The 26133-nt window shown below is 43.8% G+C and overlaps 1 protein-coding gene across 3 annotated transcripts in view; it reads right to left on the minus strand.

Moving 5' to 3' along the window:
* Nucleotides 1-22012, minus strand: part of Rec114 (REC114 meiotic recombination protein) — a 93551-nt gene extending 71539 nt beyond the window's left edge. For all 3 annotated transcript variants that reach the window (XM_038322490.1, XM_038322488.1, XM_038322489.1), the window contains exon 1: nt 21857-22012. In XM_038322490.1, coding sequence (XP_038178418.1) covers nt 21857-22012 — 156 coding nt within the window. The remainder of the gene's footprint in view (nt 1-21856) is intronic.
* Between the last annotated feature and the right edge of the window lie 4121 nt (nt 22013-26133).

Genomic DNA, 26133 nt, shown 5'->3' on the forward strand with positions numbered 1-26133 from the left:
GCCTAGTCCAGGTTCAGTCACACTAACACTAGGTACACACCCACACACGTACATACAATCTCTCTCTTTCCATTCCCTCTCTCCTCCCTCTCTCTCCATCTCTAACGCTCTCTCTCTCTCTCGCTCTCGCTCTCGCTCTCTCTCTCTCTCTCTCTCTCTCTCTCTCTCTACCCCTCCCTTGCTCTCTCCCTCTTCTTCTCCCTCTCTATCTCCACCCTCCCCCCCCCCTCTCTCTCACACACACACACACACACACACACACACACACACGTGCGTGCTCAAACAAAGAGTTTTAGAATAAGAACCTAAAAGCACAGACAACAAAAGCAGACATAGGCAAATGTAAACATGCAGCTAAGAGTTGCCACACAAAAATAAACAACTTACAGAATAGAAGGAAATACCTGCAAATGGATCCCAAAGCATCCCACTGCATCCCAATAAATGGACATACGTCTATGAAAAACAAATCAAAGAATAGTCTCTGAGCACAGTTAAGTAAAATATCAGTGAAAGGTGTTGAAAAACTGCTCAACTATTTTAGAACTAAAGAGCATTTCCAAGTAGCATATGAACAAAATAAGAAACTAGTGGGAAAATGAAGTATTTTCAACGACAAAAAGCTGTGCGGTCAATAACTGAGACTGCAGAAAAGCATGGGAAAATCCCATCACCTGTTCCTGATTTCAAAATCACCCAAAAATCAAGTGAAACTTTGCAGACGACAGGGCACCTGTGTGAAACTGACAGCTAATATGGACACTTCTTGGTGACAGTGTCACCTGAGACACGAGATGAGCAAGCACTCTTCCTTAGCTGACGGTCTTGACGGGGAGTTGTAACTACTGTGGGAAGACAGGAAGCGAAAGCACGCAGACTGTAAAGGAGGAAGTGAGGCCACAGAGAGCCACGGACAGTGATGGGCTATGCGTAAAATCCAGTGCACATCTAGAGTAAGTGCATTCTGAGAAGTTGCATTTACGAGATAACATATGAAAACAAAGCATATTTAGACACACATACTCTATCCAGTTGCTGTGGTCTGGATGCACTGTTTTCCATAGGCACATTCATTTCAATATCTGATCTCCAGTTGGTGCTGCTGGAAGAAACGGGTCACCAGGAATAGTCCTTGCGTTTTAGTAGCCCAGACCCGCTTCTCGTCTATTCTCTGGTTCCTCACTGTGGACACTGTGTGCCCAGCCAGCCACTCGAGGCTCTCGCCAGCATGCCCTCCTGGCCACAGGGAACTGCACAGTCCCTGAACGACAGCCAGAATGAGCCCTCCATCTCTTGAGTCGGTTCTTGTCAGGCAGTTGGTCTCAGAAAGAAGGAAAGTAACTAATATGTCAGTAAGAAACTGGAATTTGGTTTCAAAGGCACCCAACTTTATAATATCATCAAAATATAAACTACTGAGGGATAAATGACAAAATCTGTGAAAGGAGGGCACATTACAAGTTGAGATAAACTTAAATCATAAATACATGGAGAGAGCTTTGCTCATGGACAGGAAGATTTAGTGTTATTAAAATGCTGGTAGGCAGGCTAATAGCTAAAGGTGTTCATGTCCTAATACCTAGAACCTGAGAGTGTTATCTTACACAGCAAAAGGGACTTTGCTAATGTGATTAAGCACCTTGAGATAGGGAGATTATCCTGGATTATCCAAGCTGGTAATCACGCGTGTCATTAAGGGAAAGAGGGTGCCAGCCAGAGAAAGGGATATTGTGATTTCTGCTGTTGAGGTAGAGGCCAGGCAGGGTGCAGGCAATATGGATCCTTCCGAGAGCTTCTACACAGAATTTAGTCTTCCCCACATTAAATTTAACTCCATAAAATATCGTCTTAGATCTCTGACCTGCAGAGCTATCAGTTACATGATGCTGTTTTAAGCCATTATTTCTACGGTAGTCTGTTACAGCCACAGTTGGAAACTGATAGGACAGATCTTCTCGGACTGATCTAGCCAATCCAAATCAAAATTCCGAGTCTGCGAAGTGGTTCAGCGGGTAAAAGCACTTGCTGCACACCCTGATGACCCGAGTTTGATCCCCAGAACACAGGTAAAGGCAGATGGAAAGAACTGACCCCTCCCTGAAGTTGTCCTCTGACCTCTAGTCATGTGCTATGACGTCACATGACAGTACTCTCACACGTATGTACATACAAAAAACAGTAATAATTACAAAAATTTAAAAATTAATTCCTAATTTTGTAAGCAGTCCACTAATTCACATAGACTCTTAAGAGTCTAAAGTACTGGAAACATGTGTCAAGCATATGAATTTAAGTTTAAAAATCTTAAGTATTTATTTTATGCGTATATATGAGTGTAAATACATGCACAGATGTGCATGATCACATGGTGGTCAGAAGAGTGTTGATCTCTTGAAACTACAGTTACAGGTGGCTGAGAGCCGCCATGTGAGTGCTGGGAACCAAACCACCCACTAGGCCATCTCTCTGGCCCATCTAAGCATTCAGACAAACCAGTTAACATTAACAAGGTACCCACCACATACAGACCCTTTTTATATTGGGAAAGAAAAAACCAGGAAAGCCCCTGACCTTAAGCTTCATCCATTCATCTGTTTGTTCAACCAATATTTGCTAAAATCTATTGGATGCTAAGCACTGTTCAAGATGAGGAACATCACCGAATGAACACCCTGCCCTCACGGAGCTATGTGGCACAGGCCTTACAGCAAGGGGACAAACAATGCCAAAGGTGGAGTGTAACTCGAGATGCGTGCGCTAAAGGTAGGTGGGGAGCCGTCCATCCCAGGAGTAGGCACAGGGAGGGCTTTGTCTATAGGGAACTAACCAATACTCCAACTGAGCAATCCACCTGGTTTTATTAGTAATGAGTCACCAGTTCTTATCCACACCTGTGATACCTGCAGCCTTTGTTGGTCTGAGTCCTAAATGCTGTTGGCCTTTGAATGAGGGTTACGGGAAGTCAGAGGCACCTTCTGCCTGCATGTCCTTTATCCTCTTTACTGATGTCCTATCCCTTTTAGGTGAGGAGTGCCCCTAGAGACCCCGTTTTAGCATCTACTGTACCCTGTGCTGTGCTTATCAACAGCCTCCCTCACTTCTGCCTTCACAAGAGGTTGCCATACTGTGATTGACACTCCCAGGGTCTTCACAACTGGCAACATGGCGATTTTACCTAAAGAAGGGTAAAGCTGTTGGCCTGGCCTTGAAAACGGACCGAGCCTTTCATTCTTCTCTGTATCTGGTAATCATGCCAGCAGCTACGGTGACTACTCCTTAGCATGTATGGAACTGGTGATGGCCATGGTGTGGCGCACATTACTCTCATGAACCAGAGCTCCGTCAGGGCCTGTCTCACCTGCAGCCTCCCTACCTTCCTATCCCCTCAGCACATCAAATGCCAGCCCCTCCATCTCCTATGCTGTCAAGGTGCAGCCTGGTGCACAAAAACATCTCCCTTGGTGTCCTTTCAATTGGTGAAGCCATATCCACTTCTCCCACGGAACCACGTTATCATTCCCTGTGGCCTCTTGTCTCACACTGGCGCAGCTGCTGTGAGATCACTGCTTCTCGCTCTGCATACAGAACTAAGCTTGATGTGGCCCTGTCAAGAGCAGCTAAGGGGCCCAGACGAGGTGACGGTGGCTGTGCTGGGAGACAGCTACCCTCTCTGAGTCCTGCTCTTGGCCGCTGACTAAACTCTGCCTGTAATGTCTAAGTCCTTCAAACTTAACTTCTGCCAGCCTGTGTTGACCAGAAGCCTTCTTGCCCATGCTATAAACAGTTGGATAACATATATTTTGTAAGTCACACATAGCCATTTATGTGGGACAACCTGAGAAATCACTTTTTACTGAGAAAATCGTATTTCTCGTATGAAGAATGTGTGGGAACTGACATACGCTTTTCTTGTGATAGGCAGCTTCCTGACAGATGGACTGCTCACACAGATGACCAGCATCGCATGGGTCTACCGTGGATGCTGGCGCTATCCGAGCTCACAGCACAGTAGCAGGAGGGAGCTGTGGAATCACAGCCGTCTCCAGGACACAACACAGCTCATTTTAGACTGTTCTGATGTCACACTGTATCTTCAGACTTCTCTCCACCGAGGACAGTGTCATGTAAGCTGTTTACATTTTATTTAAGTTTTTTACTTTTTAAAAAGTTACATATGTATGTGTGTGTTTTAATAAATAAAGCTTGCCTGAAGATCAGAGGGCAGCGCTAAGTCACTAGAGTCCAGGGAGTGGAGGCAAACACCTAAAATCCCAGGATTCAAGACCACCCTGGGCTGTGAGATTGAATCTAAAAAGAGGAACAGAACTCACACAAAGGTGTTTCCCACACTCAGAAGTTGGAAGTCACCTGCCTTTAATCCCAGCATTAGGGAGGTGGAGACAGAGGTGGTATGGTACATAAGCCAGGAGGAGACAGGAGCTCACTGCAGTCTGAGGTCTGGTAGAGAGCATCGCAGTCTGCAGTCATGCTGAGGACAGGGTCGCCCCTTTGTCTGAGTCCTGGTAGGGGCTAAGAACTCTCTAGAGGCTTGGCTGCTTTGCTTTTCTGATCTTCAGCTTGAAGCCCAATATCTGTCTCTGGGTTTTTTTTTTTTTTCTTCCTTTTTTTGGTTTTTCGAGACAGGGTTTCTCTGCAGCTTTGGTGCCTGTCCTGGAACTAGCTCTTGTAGACCAGGCTGGCCTCGAACTCACAGAGATCCGCCTGCCTCTGCCTCCCGAGTGCTGGGATTAAAGGCGTGCACCACCACCACCCGGCTCTGTCTCTGGGTTTTTATGACCTATGCTACACATACTTTTTACTTATGTGTTTCTGCCATATGTGTGTGCATGCCCACAGATGCCAGGAGAGGGTGTCAGACCTCCTGGAGCTGGAATTACAGGCTGGTGAGAAGCCTGATGAGGATGTTCAGAACTGAATTCATGTCTTCTGCAGGAATACTAAGTGCTCTTAACCACTGAGTCACACAACCAGCCCCCAAATTTGTAACTTTTTATTAGAGTTCATGTTTTATAGTGATAAATGATGAAATAATCTATTATCTATGAAAATTTTATGTATATATAATATGCCAAACTTTTCTATATATTTTTCCCTAGCCCACATTTTTTCCAAAATTTTGCAAATCTCTCTCAAAGACTCTCCAGTCTATGGCCTCCACGACTCACATCTACACATGAAAGCTAGTCTCACAACAAACAAAGACAACACAGGGATTGTCAAATCCTCTTTTTAGGGACCTTTTGGTATTTATAGCTGTGTCTAAAAATTCTAAACACTGGGCTGGGTGGTGGTGGCTCACGCTTTAATCCCAGTACTAGGGAGGCAGAGGCAGGCGGATCTCTGTGAGTTTGAAGCCAGCCTGGTCTACAAGAGCTAGTTCCAGGACAGGCTCCAAAGCTACAGAGAAACCCTGTCTCGAAAAAAAAAATCAAAATGCTGAAATGAAATATAAATAGTAAGATATAACAACTTTGGTTAAATGTAATTTTCAAGTCAATATTTTACTAAATTTGAACATTATCGTTAACACTAAATAAATTTATCTCATTTTGTAGACCAGTCTGGTCTCAAACCCACACCAATCTTCCTGCCTCAGCCTTCCAAGTGTTGAGATTACAAGTTTGGGCCACCATGTCCAGAGAAATATATTCTTTAAAAACCACTAACTACTGGGCCATCAAGATAGCTTGGGGGTAAAGGAAACTGCCAAAAGAGTTTGAACCCTGGAGCTCATGTAAAAAGTGGATGGAGAGAACAGACTCCAAAATTGTCCTCTGACCTCTACACATACATCATGGCCGTGTATTCATGCACATACAGACACATAAACAAATTTTTAAAATTTGCCAAATGTTTTAAAAGTAAATAAAGAAAAATTGTGGCTTTATGTGTAGTTGCCTAAACCATACTTTCAGAGATATATAGTTTTACTAAATAGTAATTCTATTCATTAGCAAACAAATAATTATGTGAACTGTATAAGCCCGTAGCCAGGGATCACAGTTAAACAGCTGACAGCAGTAACGCATACTGTCTGCACGGCTGTGAGTGTTTTCACTACCCTATCCTCTTAATGCGCACGATAATAACAAAACCAAACATCTCCAGCTGGCATAAGAAATGAATATCTAATTAATTTCATATTTATTCCTGAAAATGACTTCATCCCTTGGGGAAAGAAAGTGTCAAAAATTATCCAATCTGGGCATCAAATATTCTGGGTTCAATATTGAACACAGCAAATGATTGTCTAGTTTGTACGATAATGCTAAGAGCCAGGAAGAGAAACAGAGCAGATGAAATGAGAAGACAAGAAAGGACACAAGTGTCCGGACGAATAGAAGCTGAAAGGGAACTCAAGGTAGAGTGCCAGGAACCATGTCAGGAGGCACCTGTACTCATATGTACGCACACGTGCGCGCGCGCGCGCACACACACACACACACACCACAAAGCATGACTAGGGAGAGGAGAATGGGAACCTTGTTGAGAAGCACGAGAGAGCTACGCAGGTATCAGGAGAGGATGCCAAGCTGGCCTCAAACCCACAGCAGCCCTACTACCTCAGCGTCTCAAGTGCTAGGATTACAGGTGTGAGCCCATCATTTTCAGAGATCTGTTACAATCCCTCATTTACAAACTCTATATAATAAGTTCATACAGTTTTAAAATGTCTAATTTAAGAAGTTCTACTGGGTTCATGGGGGGAAATGGTAGTTGGATTCTAACCTGCCGTCTTCCTTTTCCCTGTGCAATCCAAATACCAATTACCTTCCTGGAGCACAATTAAGATCAGCATTCAAGTGTTTCTAAAGAGTGGGCTGAGGTCTCCAAGGCCAGATAAGGAGCAGGCAAAATGCCTTCCTCTCTAGAAGGGGAACTGTGAGACTTTGAGCATGTAATCCTGGGGAAAGACAAAGTCGCAGTGCCCAGGTAAGCCTTGCCCTATAGAAGGACAGTGTGCTCTCAAGTTCTCTCCACCTCCCAGGGTCCAACAAGTGCTCCCTACTCCTCTGCAGGAGGATGAAACCCAGTATTTCTGTACAATTAATATATGGGGAGGAGAAACCCCAAATAACGACAATCTAGAGGAACAGAACAGTTCCAGGAGACCAACAGCCTGAACAAAGTAATGATTACTAATAATATTAAGTAAAGTTTTGGAGTTAAAACTATGTTTTATGAAAAGAAACATTCAATAGGTAATTGAAGAATTGCCTGGACAGTGAGGCCAAATTAATGGTCAATAAAGAAATACTTAGAACTGCGGCGGAAAACGTAAAGAGGAAGAAATTATGAGTGATAGTATAAGATACGGGGACCAAGATTCAGAGTCAGAAAAAGAAATGTTGGTGACAGGGAGGGAAGATGCTGATCTAACAAGAAAAAAGATAATCAAAACTTGGACACACCCCAGTGAAATTCCTAAATTCCAGGCATAGAGAAAGCAGTTAGACACAAGAACAATTTAGTGTTTAAGGATTCTAAGGAACCCATTTTTTTTAAAGTGACAAATGAAGAAGAAGAATCAAGCACCGACTTTACTTTTGCTATGTAGGATAACCATGGGGTTACTTAAGGCAAATATGAGCGGGGTGGGGCATATAACAGTCCAGAAAATCAAATCAGAACAATAATTACTCTATCAAAATTTTACAAATTCTAATTTATATATGTAGACATCATATATCAAGAGCAACAACATAAAGAGAAAATTAGACATAACGTCCTCCTAGCAGAGGAAAACCAAATCACTCTAGCCGGTCTCAGGGAGATCAACTTGAGTCTGATCAACCTCTAGATCCTTCCTACTACTAACTCACAGAAAGGGCATGCCAGCGGTCACAAGAAGCTGCTCCAGAGCTGCCCTGTTGCCCAAGATTTTATTCAGGGTCTTTTAGCTTCCACAGTGAATTTCATTTTATTTATTTATTTTTTAATTTTATTGAAGAATGACTTCAGTATTTTGAGGGTGATCACATTGACTGTAGATCACCTTCAACAATACAGCATTTTTACTATATTAATTCCGCTACTCCATTGTTTGTCTTTTAAATTCTTTTTATGGTGTTTTATCATTTTTATTAAAGAAGTTTTTCACCTTCATAGCTAGGTTTAGAAATTTTACCATTTTTTTTTGAGGAGACAATGAATGAGATTGTGTTCCTGATTTCTTTCTCAGCAAGTCTGCTGTGAATTTTGTGTCCTGCTACTCTGCAATATTTGCTTACCAGTTCTAAAATTCTTCTGGTGGTCTTTAAGTTTTTCTAAGGAAGGGATAATATCATTAGCCACCATACTATTTTTTCCACCTGTGTTTATATTTAAAATTATTTAGAATAAAAACCACCACATAAGTGACCGAGAGGTGCTGCACAAACATTAAGGACCCGAGTTTGGTGCCGAGGGAAGGCCCAGGTCCAGCGGCACACCTGCAACTAACTCTAGCCCTGGTGGGGAAGGGGGAACGATGGACTCCTGAAGCTCACAGGCTAGCCAAACCCACAAACTACAGGCTAGTAAGAGACTGTCCCCAAAAATAAAGGCAGAGAGTGTTGAGTTTAGATAGTGGACATCAACCTCTGGCCTCCTGACCATGCACACATGTCCACACCTACAACACTAACAAGAACATAACGTTACCCCACACACAGCACTCGGCATTACGTTTCCATGTTCTCTGATGACTAAGGCATTCACCTTACTATAAAGGTCAAGGACACTCTGTTTAAGATTTTAATATAGTGCCCACATTTTACAGAGAAATTCCAATGTCGTAGCACTTAACATAATTTAGGTATGGTGGTGTAGGCTGCTTATTTCTGACTCTTTAGAAATACTGATAATTTAGCATTTTACTGGAATGTTCAGGTTAACATAATATGGAAAGTTCAAAGAAAATGCTACCTCTAGTGATCAAGTCATAACCAAAAAAAAAAAAACCCAATTTATTGTAAGGTGTTGAGAGAACAAGGATTACTTTACCATCAATATAAAGCCATATGCTGAGAATTGAGGCTGCCCATCACGAGCTTATATATATGACATAATCAGAGAGAAGCTTAAACACTGACTAATACAGACTCTTCTCATAATTTAATGCATATATTGATGCAATCTTCACAAGAGAAATATAAAATAAAGTATAAAAGTCAAAAGAAGTACGCAAAAATATCAAAAATTTTCAAATGTACTTATTCTAAAATTATAGCCAGCTGAAGGATGAAATAAATTAATCTTCAGATTAGTGACAAATTAAATTATGTACCTAATTGAGGGTTCTGTTTTCTGCCTTTAAGACCTCTCAGAAAGTGTCACAGCTCTCTATGTTGTCCAGCTGCTGATTTACACATTATAAAATACAAACCCTGTGCAGATGTGATACGTAGGAGTGCCAGCTGTAAGTCCTTTCTACAGATTTCTAGAGTATATTAGGCTAAAGAGCATGGTCTTGCCACATACTCACTATAAATGGTACAACTTACCTTTTTATCTTACAGAAATACAGTTTTAACAATATTAAGACCAGTAACCCAAAACCTTCCCCATGAACCCCTAAAAGTAATGATATACGTAGTTTTTTTTTTCATTTTTGAGCTTACAAAATAAATTAAGTGTACATGGCATGAGACATAATTCTCCATCTTTTGCCACATACTCCTAAGAATAAGATTACTGGTCACGAAATTATACAGGCCTCTAAACCTGGTTTCTGGAGTTAGAATATATCCACTCAAGGGCTGGAGAATCAGGAATTCAAGGTTCTCTCTGGCTGTTGTAGGCCTGAGGCTAATCTGGGCCATCTGAGACTCTAACAACAACAATAACAAAAAGAAAAAAAAAACTTAAAAGTTGCTCAGGCTGAGCTGCGGCAACAGCTCAGATGGCAAAGCCATTGTTGTGTAAGCACGAAGCCTGGAGTTAGATCTCCAGAGCCCACACTCAAGTTGGGAATACACACATTGCACCTGTAATCCCAGAGTACAGAAGATGGAGAATCACCAGAGCAAGCTGGCTAGTCAGGCAGGCAGAGCTGACAAGCTTCATATTCAGCTAGGGACCCTGCCTCAGGACATGAGGTGGCGAGTCTTCCTGGATCCTGCATGGGAATGTACATACATGCAGGAACACACACCACAAAACATATAAGAAAATCTGTAGAGACCAATAAATCCTACGAACAACAACAACAACCAAACACCAACTAAAGCAGGTATGGGGCTGCATGCCTGTAATCACAACACTTGGAAAGCTGAGGCAGGAGGATCATGAGGTCTTCTATTATGATGAGACTCTGCCTAGAGAGAGAGAGAGAGAGAGAGAGAGAGAGAGAGAGAGAGAGAGAGAGAGATCACCAAACACCAACTAGACCGGACACACTTAGGTTTGGTAACTCTCATAATTTCCTTTAGAATTTTCTACCAATTCACAAAGCCAGGGAAGCACCTAACAATTCCAATATGCAAAGTACATTTTTACATGAAAATTAAATATTTTATACTTTTGGTTGTGATCCTAGCCTTTAATGGCTGAGCCATCTCTCCAGGCCAGGAATTAAAGATTTTAAAGCAAGCTTGGGAGCAGGGCTGTCACTGGGAACCGAGGCAGCCCTGGATACTACATAACCAGGCAGCTAGGCTCGGCTGGCCAGCCTTCTCAGCGCTGCAGCCTTAGCCGTCCATCCCTAAGAGAGCTTTACAGTGTGTGGTGGGTAGGAAAAAAAAAACAAGACAAACAAACCAACCAACCAAAACTGAGGAGTTTTGGTACTTGTGGGCCTCCCTCTAAACTGTAACTTCTAAGACTCTTTAAACCACCAAGCTAAAAACACTCTTCTCCACTGTATCTGTCCAGATAAGTTCCCTCTTAAAGAATGTTATGCAAACACGTCATGGCCTCCATGGAAACTATGTCTGCCGTACAAAATTAAACTTTTGTTTTTGAAGAAAGAGAACGAAGTCTGACCCCAAGGTAGAAATATGTATTTATAAACTAGATGTTTTGGAACAAGTAATGATTTTGTCATAAGAAAAAAATGTTGGAACATCATTTACAAGGTCCTTTCTCAAAGTCTGAGGTACGCTACAATGTGTGCAGCCTGCGATCCATTTAGACAACACAGAATACGTCTGTGCCAGCCAGGATGTGCAGAAGCACACTACAGACACTGACACGCCTCCAAAACGCCAAAGACGCGCTTCTCGCTCACTGCCCACCCGTGCTTTCTGTTTCTCTCCCCCACTGCCTGCCACACTACAGCGCGGGCAAGTGTGCCGAAGGAAGAGCAATAAGGTTCGTTAAGCTTCTGCCTATGACGTATCAACTATGCTCACATTTCACTGCCCCAAACTAGTCTCTTCCCGGGCACACACACCGTAACAGGGGCCCAGTGAAATTATGGAGTATTTGGATAGTACTGACAACTACTACTTCATAAAAGACGTTACTGGAGTCAGGTAGACCGCGAATCAATTCTCAGGCTTACCACTTACAAGTATAATTACTTTTTCCATCTGTAAAATAGAAATAGGACTCACTACCGTGCAAACTTTTGCTCAGCTTATTAACTGGGTCATGGTTCCATAATTGAATATGGAGGTAGTGAAAAAAAAATCTACCAATAGCAGAATGTTTCTGAATACCAACAGACGAGAAATGGTTCTGAGTCGACCGCATAGTGACTCTGGAGTTTCGGCAGCACTCACCCATGTTGCATGATGGGACTTCACTGCAGCCTTATTACTGAACACAACATGGACACCGTGCCCTCCACATGTACTTACGCCACACCCAAGCTAGAATTTGAGATTGCTGTGTGTGATGAATTGCAGTGTTTACTGTGCATACAAAGCCTTCTGCTCTTACAGAAATGTGGTTAGCAGTGGGAAATGCTACTTTTAGTGCTTTCCCCGTCAGTCCTCAGCACACCCTTAGTTTATATTACATGAGAATGCTTGCCTGCTGTTTGCCTGGGAGGCAGAGGCAGGTGGATCTCTGTGAGTGCAAGGCCTGCCTGGTCTATATGGCAAGTTCCAGAGGACCCAGGACTACACAGAGAGACTGTGGGGTGGTGAGTGAGAATGGCCCCCATAGGCTCATATTTGAATGCTTGGTTTCCAATTGGTAAGGTGTTTAGGAAGGGTTAGGAGGTGTGGCCCTGCTTGAGGAGATGTGTCACTGACACCAGACACAGTATTATTATCTTTCTGCCTCTATCTTGTGGATCAGATGGACACTCTCAGCTACTACTGTTCCAGGGCCTTGCTTGCCTACCTGCCACCATGGCTTCCTGCCATGATGGTCATGTGCTAACCCTCTGAAACTGTAAGCCAGCCCCCAATTAAATGCTTTCTTTTATGAGTTGCCTTGGTCATGCTGTCTCATCTTGGCAATAAAACAGAAACTAGGACAGAGCCTGTCTCAAAAATCCAAAATTAAAAAAAAAAAAAGCTGTTTGAGGGGCTAGAGAGACGGCTCTTGAAGAGCATCTCAAAGTTTGGCTCCCAGCACCTGTGTCGGGGAGCTTATAGTTGCCTGCAACACAATCCCTAAAGAGAGCCAAAGCCCCTGACTGCTGACCTCCATGGGCACCTGCAGTTACACACACACATTCACATGCACACACACAATACATATACTTCAATTAATTTTAAAAATTAATTGCTGTTTGAAGGCTGGAGAGGTGGCTCTGCAGTTAAGATTACTGACTATTCTTACCGAGGACCTGGGTTCGATTTTCAGCACCCACATGGCATCTCATAGTCATCTGTAACTCCAGTTCCAAAGGAGCTGATCCCTGTTGGCCTCCGTGGGCACACTATTCATGCGGTGTGCGTGCACAGATGTAGGCACACACACACGTATATAAAATAAATCTTTAAAAATTGATGTTTGAGTTGCTGGCTTGGGTTCCATAAAAGTTGTCATAAGGAAAAGTTCACTAAATGAATTTTGGATTGGGACTAAAACAGAATTTCCAACAAGTTTTGAAATGGCTTTAAACATATTTCTGCCATCTTGTGCTACTTATTGATATAAAGTAACCTTCTCATCACTGACAATTATAAAACCAAAACATCAACTCAAAAACATAGCGATGGTGTGTTACATCCTACAACTAAAAAGAAAAACCTGCTAACATTTAATTCTATGTGTAAAATTAAACAGGCACACCAAAAGAGTTGTTTTTAAATAAATAATTTATGATTTATCATCAGTAAATGTTTGATTTCTGTTATCTAGTTTATATACTTATGCACCCAAAATTGCATAAAATTACTTGGTCACTAAGGGCTGGAAGTAGAAAAACTTAAGGAGCCCTGTATATAGAATTTTCAAGGACTAAAGGACATTGTGAGGTTAGATGCTCAGCAGAAAGCTTGGCTTTGATTCACCCATTCAATAAACTTTATGGGGCATCAGCCAGGCACCATGCCCGGAATGAGCACACAGTATTTACACACTAAGTAACAGTTAATTTTGTTACCTCTCTAGTCCATTTTCTGTTGGCGTGATGAAATCCCCGAGACAGGGTTCTTTATAAACAGCCTCCTTTAGCTCATGGTTTTGGAGGCTCAGAGTCCAAGACTAAGGGGCTGCATAAGCCTGGACTCTGGTGAGGCTCCCCTGGTCATAGTATTAACACAGTACAGAAGCAGAAAGGAAGCATGGCCGAGTATAGAAGGCACCGAAGCACGGGCCATGCTGTGAGACCAGCATTAATTCTTTCTGAGTATGGTGCTAATTACCATGCGTGGCCTAATAACCATGCACTAGACCTCCCTCACTAGACCAGGTTTCCAGCACACCGATCTTTGGGGGAACACATGTACAACAGTACTGTCATTACAAATGCCTTCTGAGTTCCGACCACAGACGCAGAAATAAGCCGTCAGAGTCAGAGGCGTGTTAATTAACTGCCAATTAACCTCAGATATTCGTTTTCCTTTCGTATGGTGAGAGGACACATGGCCTTGTGGCATACAGCAGTAATCTGTGTAGGTTTAAGCTCTGTCTCCCATGTTGTACGGTGTTTACAGAGAACTCCTTAGGAGACCATCCTCTGTCCACATCATCCCTCCTTCAAGCTTCTAGAACACTGATTCTTTCTTAGACTCATCTCAGCGTCTTGGTTTCTTTTCCCAGTGCTGTGATAAAACACCCCGAGACAAAAGCAACGGAAGGAAGAAAGCTTTACTGTGGCTCATGGGTCTGACACAGCAGAGAAGTCGTGGAGCATGAGCCTGGGGTCGCTGGTCACGCTGCAGCCACAGTCAGGATGCTGAAAGCCGTGAATGGAGCCCAGGATCCAAGTTCATGAGATGGTGCTGCCCACATTCAGAGTAGGCCTTCTCACTCCAATAAACTGAAGAAAGAAAATCCTTCACGGGCCTACCCAGAGGCTAGCCTAATCTAGATAACTCCCACAAGTGTGCCCAGAGGCTTGTCTCAAGGATGTTTAGAGACGGTCAAGCTGACAACATTAACCATCACAACAGTCATGGACGGCAGAAGATCAAAACAAAGGAAGACTCGGTTCCTGGCACTGGGGTTTCTCCCGCTGTGAACTTAAGATGAAAGATATTTGTCTTTCTGGGTCTGGGTTACCTCACTCAGGATGATTTTTTTTCTAGTTCCATCCATTTGCTAGCCTTTTCTCTCCTCTCTCCCTCTCTCCTCTCCCCTCCTCTCTCTCTCTCTCTCTCTCTCTCTCTCTCTCTCTCTCTCTCTCTCTCTCTCTCTCTCTCTCTCTCTCCAGGGTTTCTCTGTGTAACAGCCCTGGCTACTCTGAAACTCACTTTGTAGACCAGACTCACAGAGATCCGCTGCCTCCCAAGTGCTGGAATTAAAGGTGTGTATCACCAGCGTCGGGCCTGTACCCCATTATTTAATTGGTTATTTTTAATTGGGTCTAGTTTCTTGAGTTCTTTATATAGTTTGGATATTATCCCTTTGTCAGATGTGGAATTAGTGAAAATCTTTTCCCATTCTGTAGGCTGCTGTTTTTGATCTATTGATATGTCCTTTGCCTTACAGAAGCTTTTCAGTTTCAGGAGGTCCCATTTATTAATTGATGAACCGACCATCTTCTGTTAACCAAACAAAGCTTCCAGTGGAGGAACCAGGACACCAACCTAGCCACAAAAACCTTCAACCTACAATTTAGCCTACCTGCAAGATGTGCTTGGGGAAAGGTGGCACAGAACTTCTGGGAATGACCAACCAATGACTGGTCCAACTTGGAACCCATGCCACAAAAGGGAGCCATGCACAACCCCGCCTGGAGGGCCAGGAACCAGAGACTAGGTAGCCCAGATACCTAAGATAGAGCCAAGCACGACTGGGAAAAAAGTCAATAAAATGATCCTAATGATAGTCTGCTACACTTATAGACTGGAGCTTAGTGTCATCATCAGAGAGGCTTCATCCAGCAACTGATGGGAGAAGAGGCAGAGACCCTCAGTCAAACATTAGGTGGAGCTTGGGGAATCCCATGGAAGAGGGGGAGAGAGGATTAGGGCCAGAGGGTTCAAGAACGCCACAAGATTGTGGCCCAAAGAATCAACTAACCAGGACTCATAGGGGCCCACAGACTGACGTGACAATCAGGGAGTCTGTATGGGACTGACCTAGGTCCTCTGCATATATGTGACAGACGTGTAGCTTGGTGTTCTTTGTGGGACTCCTAACTGTGGGAGTGGGGACTGTCTCTGACGCTTTTGTCTGCTCTTGGGACCCTTTCCCTCCTACTGGGAAAGGGCTGCCTTGTCCAGCCTTGATACGAGGATTTGTGCCTAGTCTCATTGTAACTTGTTATGCTGTGTTCAGTTAATACGGGGAGACGTGTTCTTTTCTGAAGGGAAAGGGAGGAGGAGTGGATCTGAGGGAAAGGGGATGTGGGGAAAAGGGACTGACTGGAAAGGAGGGAGGAGGAACTGTGGTCAGGATGTAATATATGAGAGAAAAATAAATAAATAAAAATTTAAAAATGGATGCTTCTTAAGAGAACAGTAACTCTTGGCAGTAATTGTACATCTTCAGGAGGAAAAATACCAACACAGAAAGGAGCAGCATGTGGCAGAATGAGGAAGATCAAGGCTTTAGAACCTATCTTTTCACTTCCCTTGCCAACCTTTGGTAAGCATTTAACTAGCCAGGTTTTAGCTTCTTGTCTATACCATCTATGACCCAAAGACTTATGAACAGTCCATGTGATGCACACAGAAAGAAGTGCATGCAGAGACTCTGTCTGCCTTGAGGAACGTGGCTCCTGTGGTCCACTCTACCTATTCTAACTCAACACTGGAATACCTAACAGTCACAGCTACAGAATGGCATGTCTCTCTCCGTCCAAAATTAGCCACAGGACCACATACATAACACTGGCCCCATAAAACAGTAATGTTTACTGACATGGTACTCATTTTGGTTTGTCTAACTATAGACTAAGACGTTAGTTTAACAACAAAATTATCTAACGATGCTCTCCTAAGAATTTAATTATATCGTTAAGGTCAACATAATATTTTAAGACTGTGTGAGGTCAGGTGTGGTGGAGCACCCCTGCAATCCCAGCACTGGAGGAACTGAAGCAAGAACTGAGACCAGCAGAGGACACGCGGTAAAGACCTGTCTCAAACAAACAACAAAAAGATGGACCGAATCCCAGTGACAGTTCCATAGCGTCTCCAGGGAAACCGTCAGTGGTGAGGTCATGACCTATGGAGGAGAAAGACAAAGGGGAAGCAACCCAAAAGGCCCACTGTGGATTTCCTTTTCAGGCTAGCATGAAGTAACAGGGGTCAAATTTACTTTCCTGCCTAAAACAACAAAAATACTGAGTAAATTCGAGGGAGTATCCATTTTCAAGTTATTGGGTACAGTAAATGAAGGATAAGATTTCTGAGAAATTACAAGAAATGAAGTGAGCTCTCCTACCATGATCCGCAAAGAGCTGTAAAATATAAGTAGGAAGAAGTCAGAAAAAGGCAAATTATAAAGGGTCATACAGACGTCAGTAATGTCTCTCTCTGCCTGGAGAATTTCCATAGCGAACTGCAAGAAAAAAACAACAAACACCAACCAGGCAGGATCTGGAGAGGCCTCCCTGAGTTTAGAGATGGCGCTGTATGGCCAAGGAGACCAGAGAGGCAGGAATACAAGGGAGAGAACACCAGCGCACACCTAGAGTGGACACAGTCCACAGCGCAGCTTAGCACACACGGCTGGGGAGAAAAGCCACCTCCAAGTATTTAAGGAAGCACTGTCTAGACCCACACAGAGCACTGAGCATTGCCTACTGCTCAGCAGCGAGAGCCAAAGACACTTCATTTACCGGCCAATGGGTAGAGTTCCCTCAAGAATTTTCCTTCAGGAGTTGGTGAGGGATAGTCCTAAACCAAGTGCTCTGCTGACCTTCACATGGTTTAAAAACAGACTTGAAAGAATGCAACTGTTTCCAAGTAACTTATCCCGTGGGGCGGGTGGAGGGAGGAGGATGTTGCTGGAGTATTTATAGGAACACGAAATTTTCCTGGATGTAACAACTTAAAATTCACAACAAAAAGGACCTACTTAAAAAACAAAATCACCCAACATACAAAGGAACACTGCTATTTTGCTATTACTTTAAAGCAATTTTCTCGAAATTTTACTGACTCTTAAGCTGTCCTTAACAACATCATCTTAATCGTGTTCACCTGACAATGCTTTGAAAACCCCTGAAATAATAAAAACATTTCTAAGGTGAGCAACACCATAATTAAAAGCACAAGCTTTACAGACAAAAAAACTAGAGTCTGAATTACTCCCAACTTCTTTCTAAATGCTTAGAAAAGCCACAGAACATCCCTCAGTTTCAGCTGATTCATCTGAAAATAATATTGGCCTCTTGTAGTAAGAGACAGGCACAGGGACGCACACCTTTGATCCCAGCACTTGGGAGGCAGAGACAGGCAGATCTCTTGTGGGTTCAAGGCAGTCTGGTCTACATAAGTTCCAGGCCAGCCACACATTCAGACAAACATTTCTAAGGATTTACCATGTAGCAGGGAGCACAGCAAGCAGCACCAGAGACATGACCGAGAAGGGGCCTCGAAGCACTCTACACGGAACTCACATTAAAAGTTCATCTCAAGTACAAACTTTGTATTCCATCTCTTAGTTTCTAAGTAGGGCAATTATTTTAAGGTTCTCCTACAAAAATGAAAGGATCACTTCTTTTTTTTTTCTTTGAAAAAATAACCTAAGAAGTTGTCGGGTTCAACCCATTAAGGCATGTCTGGGAAATACTTTGAATCTGAAAAACATGGTAAAACTTTAATTGAACAGCAATCTGCAATTAACATCACCTTTCAAAATTCTCAAATTAACAGAGCAAATTATAAAAATGGACCAATCTGTGATGGTAATTTTTTGTCAGAAAGGCTGGGCCACTAAATATAAGGGACAAAAATCAAGATCAAGTTTGTATTTCATTTGCTCTTCCCCCTTAGATGATGACATGTGGCTTAAATATTAACCCTATTAATAAAATATTTGCATATCCATTTTGAATCTAACTTAGTCATACCTTTATAAATTCAGTCTATTAATTGCACTACAAAGCTGCTCGCTTCGCTCAAGGTCTTCCAAGTCCCTACCTCTCAAAGCAACATTAGTGCTCGGGAGCTCACTATGACGACAGATCTCATTCCCCACAACACTCTATTCTGATGGAGTCAGAATCTGCATCTTAATAAAATCCCTACAGGACAAATATGAACACTGATGCCTGAGTAGTAAAGTTGTAAACTGTGGTAGGTTTGGGGGTTTTATTATTTATTTTGTTTACTCTTACAAAAAAGTTGATTTGCTGCCAAATTGTGTGGCATGCATTAACAATCCAGAGAACTAAAGGGAGTCAGCATGGCGGACTTCCTCTGTATACCACCAACCTGATGTCTCCTAACTTGACCGTACCTCTCAACTGGGACTTGGAGCCTGAGAAGTCTCGCACTATTCCTCTCTCTCTCCTAGGTGGACAGTTTTGTCAGCATGCGGCTACTGTGATGTGCATCCTCTTTGAAGCTAAATAACTACACATATGTTCAGAGAACAGAGTTGCTCCATAAAATTAAAAAAAAAAATCAAACTGGGTTTATCCACAGTTGAATTTGAAACATTCCATTTGAAAAAAAAAAAACCTTCAGAATGATTTTATTATAGTAAATTTCTGTGTATCACCTAACACATAGTTTTATTGTAGGGACCACATGTTTTAAAAAGAAATTCACATGGGACTCGGAGAGTACAGTATTAGTATTATACAATAGTCACAGTACCTATAAAATAGAACAACTCTTGTTCCTCTTTCATTTAAAAGAAAGATATGACAGACCTAAGCTGAAACTGATCACAGCGGGCAGGATGGCTGGGCACAGAGTCAAAGCAAGGTACAAAGGTCCAGTTTTCAAAATCCCTGCACACGCCGACTTCATCTCTTGTCACTATGGCCACGGTGTTATGTCAAACATTTGAGAACGGCTGAAAAGTGCTGTTCCTTATAAGCAATTATGAAGAGCTTTGCAAAGAGAAGGCAAAAATTGTAACTGTTGACACCTTAAAATGGTCAAAATGGCCATGTTCTGGGCTGCAATATAAGAGTTACCTGGCTGAACCTGAGCCCATGCACCCTACACGGAGAAAAGGATTGAAAGGGATTAAAGAGTTGCTAGGAGAAATTATCGAGGAGCCTACGGAAGCAGTCCTGGAAGTTAAATATGTCCTCCAGCATTCCTGGCCTTTTATGAGATCCAATTATAGATCCGTCACACTTGCATTGAACTCCTCCTCGCTCCGTTTTGCATTTTTGGCCTACATCTTCGTTTAGGATACAGAGTTCCACAAGAGCACAACAAGGTGTTTAATGATTTTTTTTAAATGGGCCTAAATATATTGATTTCCAGTTTTAGAGTACCGTTTACTCTAATATTTCAGCAAGTCATGAATAATTCACAACACCCTATTTCTATTCATATCCCCAGCCAAAGCTCTCAAAACCGTGCACTTGGCTCTATTTATTCCCCTATCAGTCGCTTTTCAATCCACTTCTGGCTGGCTTCTACTCCCTTCACTCACTCAAACGCCTCTTTGGCCATGAACAACCCTTCAGGTGGCTAAATACAATGGACACCCTCTCGTCGTTATTTTACCTGACGGCATGGTCTCACAAACAAGCATTCTCTCCCTCCTGAAAGAACTCTCTTCATTCTCCTAGGTACTTTGCAACTCTCCAGCCCTGCTCTCTCTGCGAGGTTCTGACACGTCTATCTGACCAGCAGCTGTTGCACTACCATGGGACCAGATCCTGGAATCTCTTCGAACCTCAGACTGTATCACCTCCATGATGCTAACTCACACCGTCACACACCCAGCCCAGATCCGCCCTCTGAGACCAGAACTGAGTACAGCTGGCACCCATCGTGCCCACGGCCGCCCTCTGAGACCAGAACTGAGTACAGCTGGCACCCATCGTGCCCATGACACTCAATGTGTGCAAACCTGAAGTCTTAGATCCTCTTGCTTCCCATTCCCCTATTGCTTCTGCCAGAAACCAAACCCCTTTACCCTCGCTGCTCACATGCAATCATTCGCCAAGCTCTTTCATTTCTATCCTCCAAAGTATGCGTCCTGTTTCCCACCTCTGCTCTCACCCCTCTCCCTGCAGGCCTGAGGTGGCATTAGCTCTTATCTTCCTGAATTCACCCATACTGTCCTCTAACTCCATTTACAAAGACAGTGATTTGTCAAAGGAGAAAATGATTGAACCCCTTCCTGTGGCTTCCCCGTGGGTTCTAAGATAATAGTCACAAGACACCTAGCCTCCTCTCCAGACACGGATACCACTATCATTCCCTTGGTTCCCTAGGCGCCAACCTTTTGGCTTCTCTCTACATGTTAGACCTGCTAAGATCTAAGGTTTTCTCAGGTGTGGCACCTTTCCCACGTCATACCTTCCGCCTGGAATATATATATGTTTCTTTACTTTTATCTAACCAAGGGCGATCCAAAAACAAAACACCTCAGTATATGTGCACAATGCCTTATGAAGTAAGACTATTTTTATTCCTGTTTTGTCTCTACTTATTTCAACATGACACCAAGATATTATTTCTGTATATATATATATATATTTCTGTATATATATAAATGAGATTCAGAGAAGCCAAGTAATCTTAATCCAGAAGATGGAGACTCAGCATCAAAGCTGGACTTCAGGGGCTAGCAGTGTAGCTCAGTGGTAAGGCACATGCTCGGCACCAAAATGGAAACAGCTAGACTCTGACTTCAGTCTTGTGGAGATGCTTGACTACCAAAGAGCATGACGATTGAGCCACGGATGGCGTAGTTATGCCTGCCACAATTTACATCGTTATCTGGGTAAGTACTATGTTCTCAGAAAACTTACAGCTTAGGGATGGGGCACTTAGATTACCTACCAAGCACCGCAAAAAAGCAAACAAAACCATGCATGAGAGAAGGGACCTTTTAGGCCTTGCTCCGTGCTAAAGCCCTAGCAAACTGAACAGTGTCTAGCATACAACCCATGTCCAATCAGTATTTGCCGACTATGTGAATGTTTATCTCGCCTTTGCATATTAGTTTGAGAATGAAATCAACCACAACTACGCATCCTGTTCCTACTCAGACACAAGTTTGCTATGTTAGCAATTACCCTCTCTGGTCCTCATAGGGATGTGAGGGTAGGGCACTGGCCCTAGGTGCCTGCTGGCCAGGGTCCTCCCTCCTTCCCTGGGGCTCTAACAGAGGAAGTCCTTTCCACCCTCAGGCTCACCTTCCATGAGGGCGAGGATGCTGTAGCACCTTCCGAGCTAGGCCCAGGTGACTCTCGGGTGTCCAAGAGCATGAAGCGGCCATAGCGCTTCAGAGGCCACTGGGAGGCTTCTCCTGGGAGGCCGAGGCCCGACGCAACATTTCCCGCCTCAGCCATGCCTGCCCAGAGTTCTGGAAAGCCCGCCTCCACGTGGCGCCTCACGAGAATCGGCTGGCCAATCAGGAAGCGCGGCGGCCCTAGACCCACCCGAAAGAGGAGGATGCCTTTCCCGGAAGTGTGGTCTGCACTGGTTTTTTTTTTGTTTGTTTGTTTTTTGTTTGCTTGTTCTGGTTTTTGCTTTGATGTGGGGTACCCAAGAGAGATTGCCTGGAGGTGAGGCTGCTATGCCTACAATTTAGAAGATTTCGGCGCCAGCACGGGAGACTTCACCTCCCTCAAGGCAGCCCACCTCATCATTCATCAGCCCCGACTGAGCCTTGAGAATTTCCCAAACTGGCAGACTTCCTGACCACTAAACCTTGGGATGAGGCTGACTCTCTAGGGTGTCTCCGTTCTCACAGCAGTCTCTCAGATCATGGCACCTCTTCACATCCGAACCTCAAATCCACCACAATCATTCAGGAACCATTCGGGAACAATGGCTACTCTCTCACCATCCTGTGCCCCTGGACATATCCCCTCCTTTCTTCACCTGAAGAGAGGAGCAGATGGGTAGGGGGCGGCCAGGCAGCAAAAGGTGTGCCTCCATCAAACAGCAAGCAAATGACGTTTCTGGGTGATTTATAGCCGGCAAAACATGCCCACGTCTGTTAGTTCATTTATCCTCCCGACAACCTTGTGTTGAGCTACAGAAGCACAACAGGGATTTTTACCCCACCGCCACCCCCAACCCGAGAACTGATGGTGGCAAAATAAGGTCCGGAGAGCACACATTACGTATCTATGGACAAAACGGTGAACGGCGGTGCTAAAGCAGAACTATAGGCCCAGGAGTCTCTTCATATGTCTGCTCCACTCACAAAGAATGTAAGTGTTTATACAATCTGGGTCAAGCCAGGACAATGGATACAGAGAACGCAGACTACGTTAACCAAACTACGTTAACCAAACACACAGTAAAAATAAACCGAAAACGTTATCGTTTTTAAAGTTGAGTTTTGTTTTCTTTCTGTTTTGAGACAGGATCTCATTCTGTTGTAGCCTAAAGTGGTCTCAAACATGTGGTGAGCCTGCTTCAGCCTCCTGCATGTTGGGGTTATGGCTAGGAGCCATCAAACCTGGCTCCATGCAAATAGTTTTTAAATTACACAGCAAATGTCTAGCGAATGGTTGGGAAGGTGGTCATTTGTTCAGTGCAACGCACCAACTAGCTATAGTGTGCAAAACACTCTGCTAGTCAGCACACCTGGTTACATAAATGGTTCCCCATTCTTATGATGCACACCTAGCCTCTGGGCCCTCAGGGTCTAACAAGGAAGAATGGAGCAAGGCGCAGTCATTCATCTAAGGTCACATGCCGGGCGAATAGCAAAGCCTCCAAACGGTGGGTTCCACAACGGCTCCTATTGTGTCAGTCCATTCACAAAGAATTTAAGTATTTTTAAGGCTGGGCCACTCAGGAGCTTGATGGGTATAACTGACAGGAAATACTGTGTCATGATGTCACAAGTCTACCAGGAGGGAGCAGTGGTGGCATTTAACTTAGAGCTGAAAGTGCTAAAGTTTTCTAAGGAATGATGCGGAACCTGGCCTCCCATGGTGGGGTGGAGGGGGCAGCTTTGCTGCTGGAAAACAAAGTCATGTTCTAAGACAGAAGGGAGCTGAGCAGAAGAGCACCCAACAGCCACAAAGCAGTGTGGGCCTTCCTTAGCAGGGGTTAGGACTGTGGGAAATTTGGAAGGTGGGGGGGAATGAGATTAAAGTCAAGGGGAATTTGTTACTCACCATTCATTCACCCAGTAAAGCTCATTGAAAGGGTCACGTTTCAGAAACGGCTTCCGAAGGTCCTGAAATGACACAGCCGTATGATGCTCAATGTGGTGGTAAAGAGTTAAAAGCTCGGTTTGAATCTCGGGTCTATGGCTTCTCAGCTGTGTGTCCTTGGGGAAATCACTCAACCTCTCTGTAAAGTAGGGCCATTAAACAACAGCCTTACAGGATGACGGCAAAATGAAATGGGAGCATATGGGAGGAAACACTTGGCAAACTGTAAAATGGTACACGTGTTGATCCTTTCTGCTTCCAGGGTTAAAGTGACTTTCCACGGGCCGGCTACAGGCAGGGAGGATGGGAACAGAAGCCTGACATTGGGTCTCTGGGGCACTCACCTTCCAGGCTGGGGTTGCGGCTGCTGTCAGACACCCTTCAGAGAACAGATGGCGCTCACAGTTGGGACCCTGTCAGTGCCCAAGGACACCCAGAGTCCTGCTGAGTTCCCACCTGCAAGCTCCCTTCCTAGACAATACACCTGCATCCAGATTCTGGGGCCATCGGCATCTGCCAAGAGCAGGTCACGTCTGCAGAGGGAGATATACGATAAAGCCACAGCCTGAAGCATGGGAGCTTGCACAAACTTACACTATTAATGAGAATTCCTTGAACACCCAGGCGGCCCAAGCACTGTAGAGAGTAAAACCCACTAGGCTTCTACCTTCTTCTAAGGCTTGCACTAGTAGTGGGGGAGGGTCAGCCCATCGAGCAAACCATTGCATCCCTTAACAGATAAGTGTCTTCTTTTCTAAAGATACAAGTGAAATGTTTATTAAAGTACAATGGAAGTTTGTGTTTTGTGCTTTGTTTTTTATTTTTATTTTTGAGATGGGAACTCACTAGGTAGCCCTGCCTGATGTGGAATGCCCTATATAGACCAGACAAGCCTGAAACTCTCACAGATCACCCCCCCACACATCTGTTTCCTGACTGCTGGGATTAAAGGGGTGCACCACCACACCCAGCCAATTAGGTGAGTTTCAGCACCTGTGTACATTCATGGAACTACCCAAAATAAGACATGAAACATGTCTGAGACCCTTACATTCCTTCCTCTTCGCAGTTAATGCCCACCCCACAACATAAACAACTGGTTTGGTCTATTTTATCACTATAGCTTGGCGTTCCTCCCCCTGGACTCCACAGACATGAAAGATGGTGAACCCATTATAACTACCATTTCCTTTTTTTTTTCTGAGACAGGAGCTCATGAAGCTCAGGGTGACCTCTACCAAAGATGACCTTGAACTCCTTCTGCTCCCACTACCCCCACCTCCCAAACGTTGGTATTACAGACACGCATTTCCAAGCCCCCTGACTTAGATCTGCTTCTTTTGTTCTTTGTAATTTCATTTTTAGGCTTTCTATCAACAGCTAACTCTTTTTTTAGTACCAAACAGCATTCTATTGTATAAGTAACTCACAGTTTACCTTTAAGACAATGATTCCAGGGCTGTGGGGATTGGAGCCAGGACCTCACACACGCTAGAGAAGCATCTACCGCGGACCTACATGCCTAGCCCGTGCTGTGACTATCTTCACCTGAACCCTTGTTTTCCACTGTGTTTTTTTTATTTTTGTTTTTATGAATGCCTCACACAAGTATTTTTTCCAGCATATGCTGCCATTAACCTAGGGATCTCTAAACATAAAATAAAGGATGCTTGAGGAAGGCAACCGACATCAACATCACGCCTCAGTATACATGTTCCCACACACAAGTCTGCCCACACACATACATACCCCCCCCCCAAAAGAAATGGTTTATTTCTTATGTAAGATAGGGATAAGTGACTGGTTCATCTTTGGGATGAACAAGTGCCCACACCTAGAGAGTTTGACCTTGAGATAAGAGGATAAAAGAGGGCATAAAGAGTAAGGGGCAGACACATCCTGTGCATTGTGGGAACAAGATGTTCTTTGACTTTTAGAGAGTAATCAGTTATTGATTATGTCCCAAGAATCTATTTGTCTCTTTCCCTCCTCTCTCCTTGGGTGGGATAATGCTGAGATTTGTGTAATGCCCTGTTTCCCAGCATTCCCTAGTGGGATTCAGCTCCAGCTGGGAATGATTCTTTTATGTCTAATTCCCTTCTCCCTCCTTCTCAGTGTTTCCTAGGATCATCTCCAAAATAAATTATTTGTACTTGAATCCTTGTCCCGGGATCTGCTTCTGAAACAAACTAAGATGGTAACAAACAAGACCGAAAGACTTAGTTTTAAGACGGCTGCAGAAAAGCAGATGGTACAAGAGGTATCTAGGAGAGGGGGAATCATTCTCAATCCGA

Source organism: Arvicola amphibius, chromosome 3, assembly GCF_903992535.2.
Source record: "Arvicola amphibius chromosome 3, mArvAmp1.2, whole genome shotgun sequence".
Lineage (NCBI taxonomy): Eukaryota > Metazoa > Chordata > Mammalia > Rodentia > Cricetidae > Arvicola > Arvicola amphibius.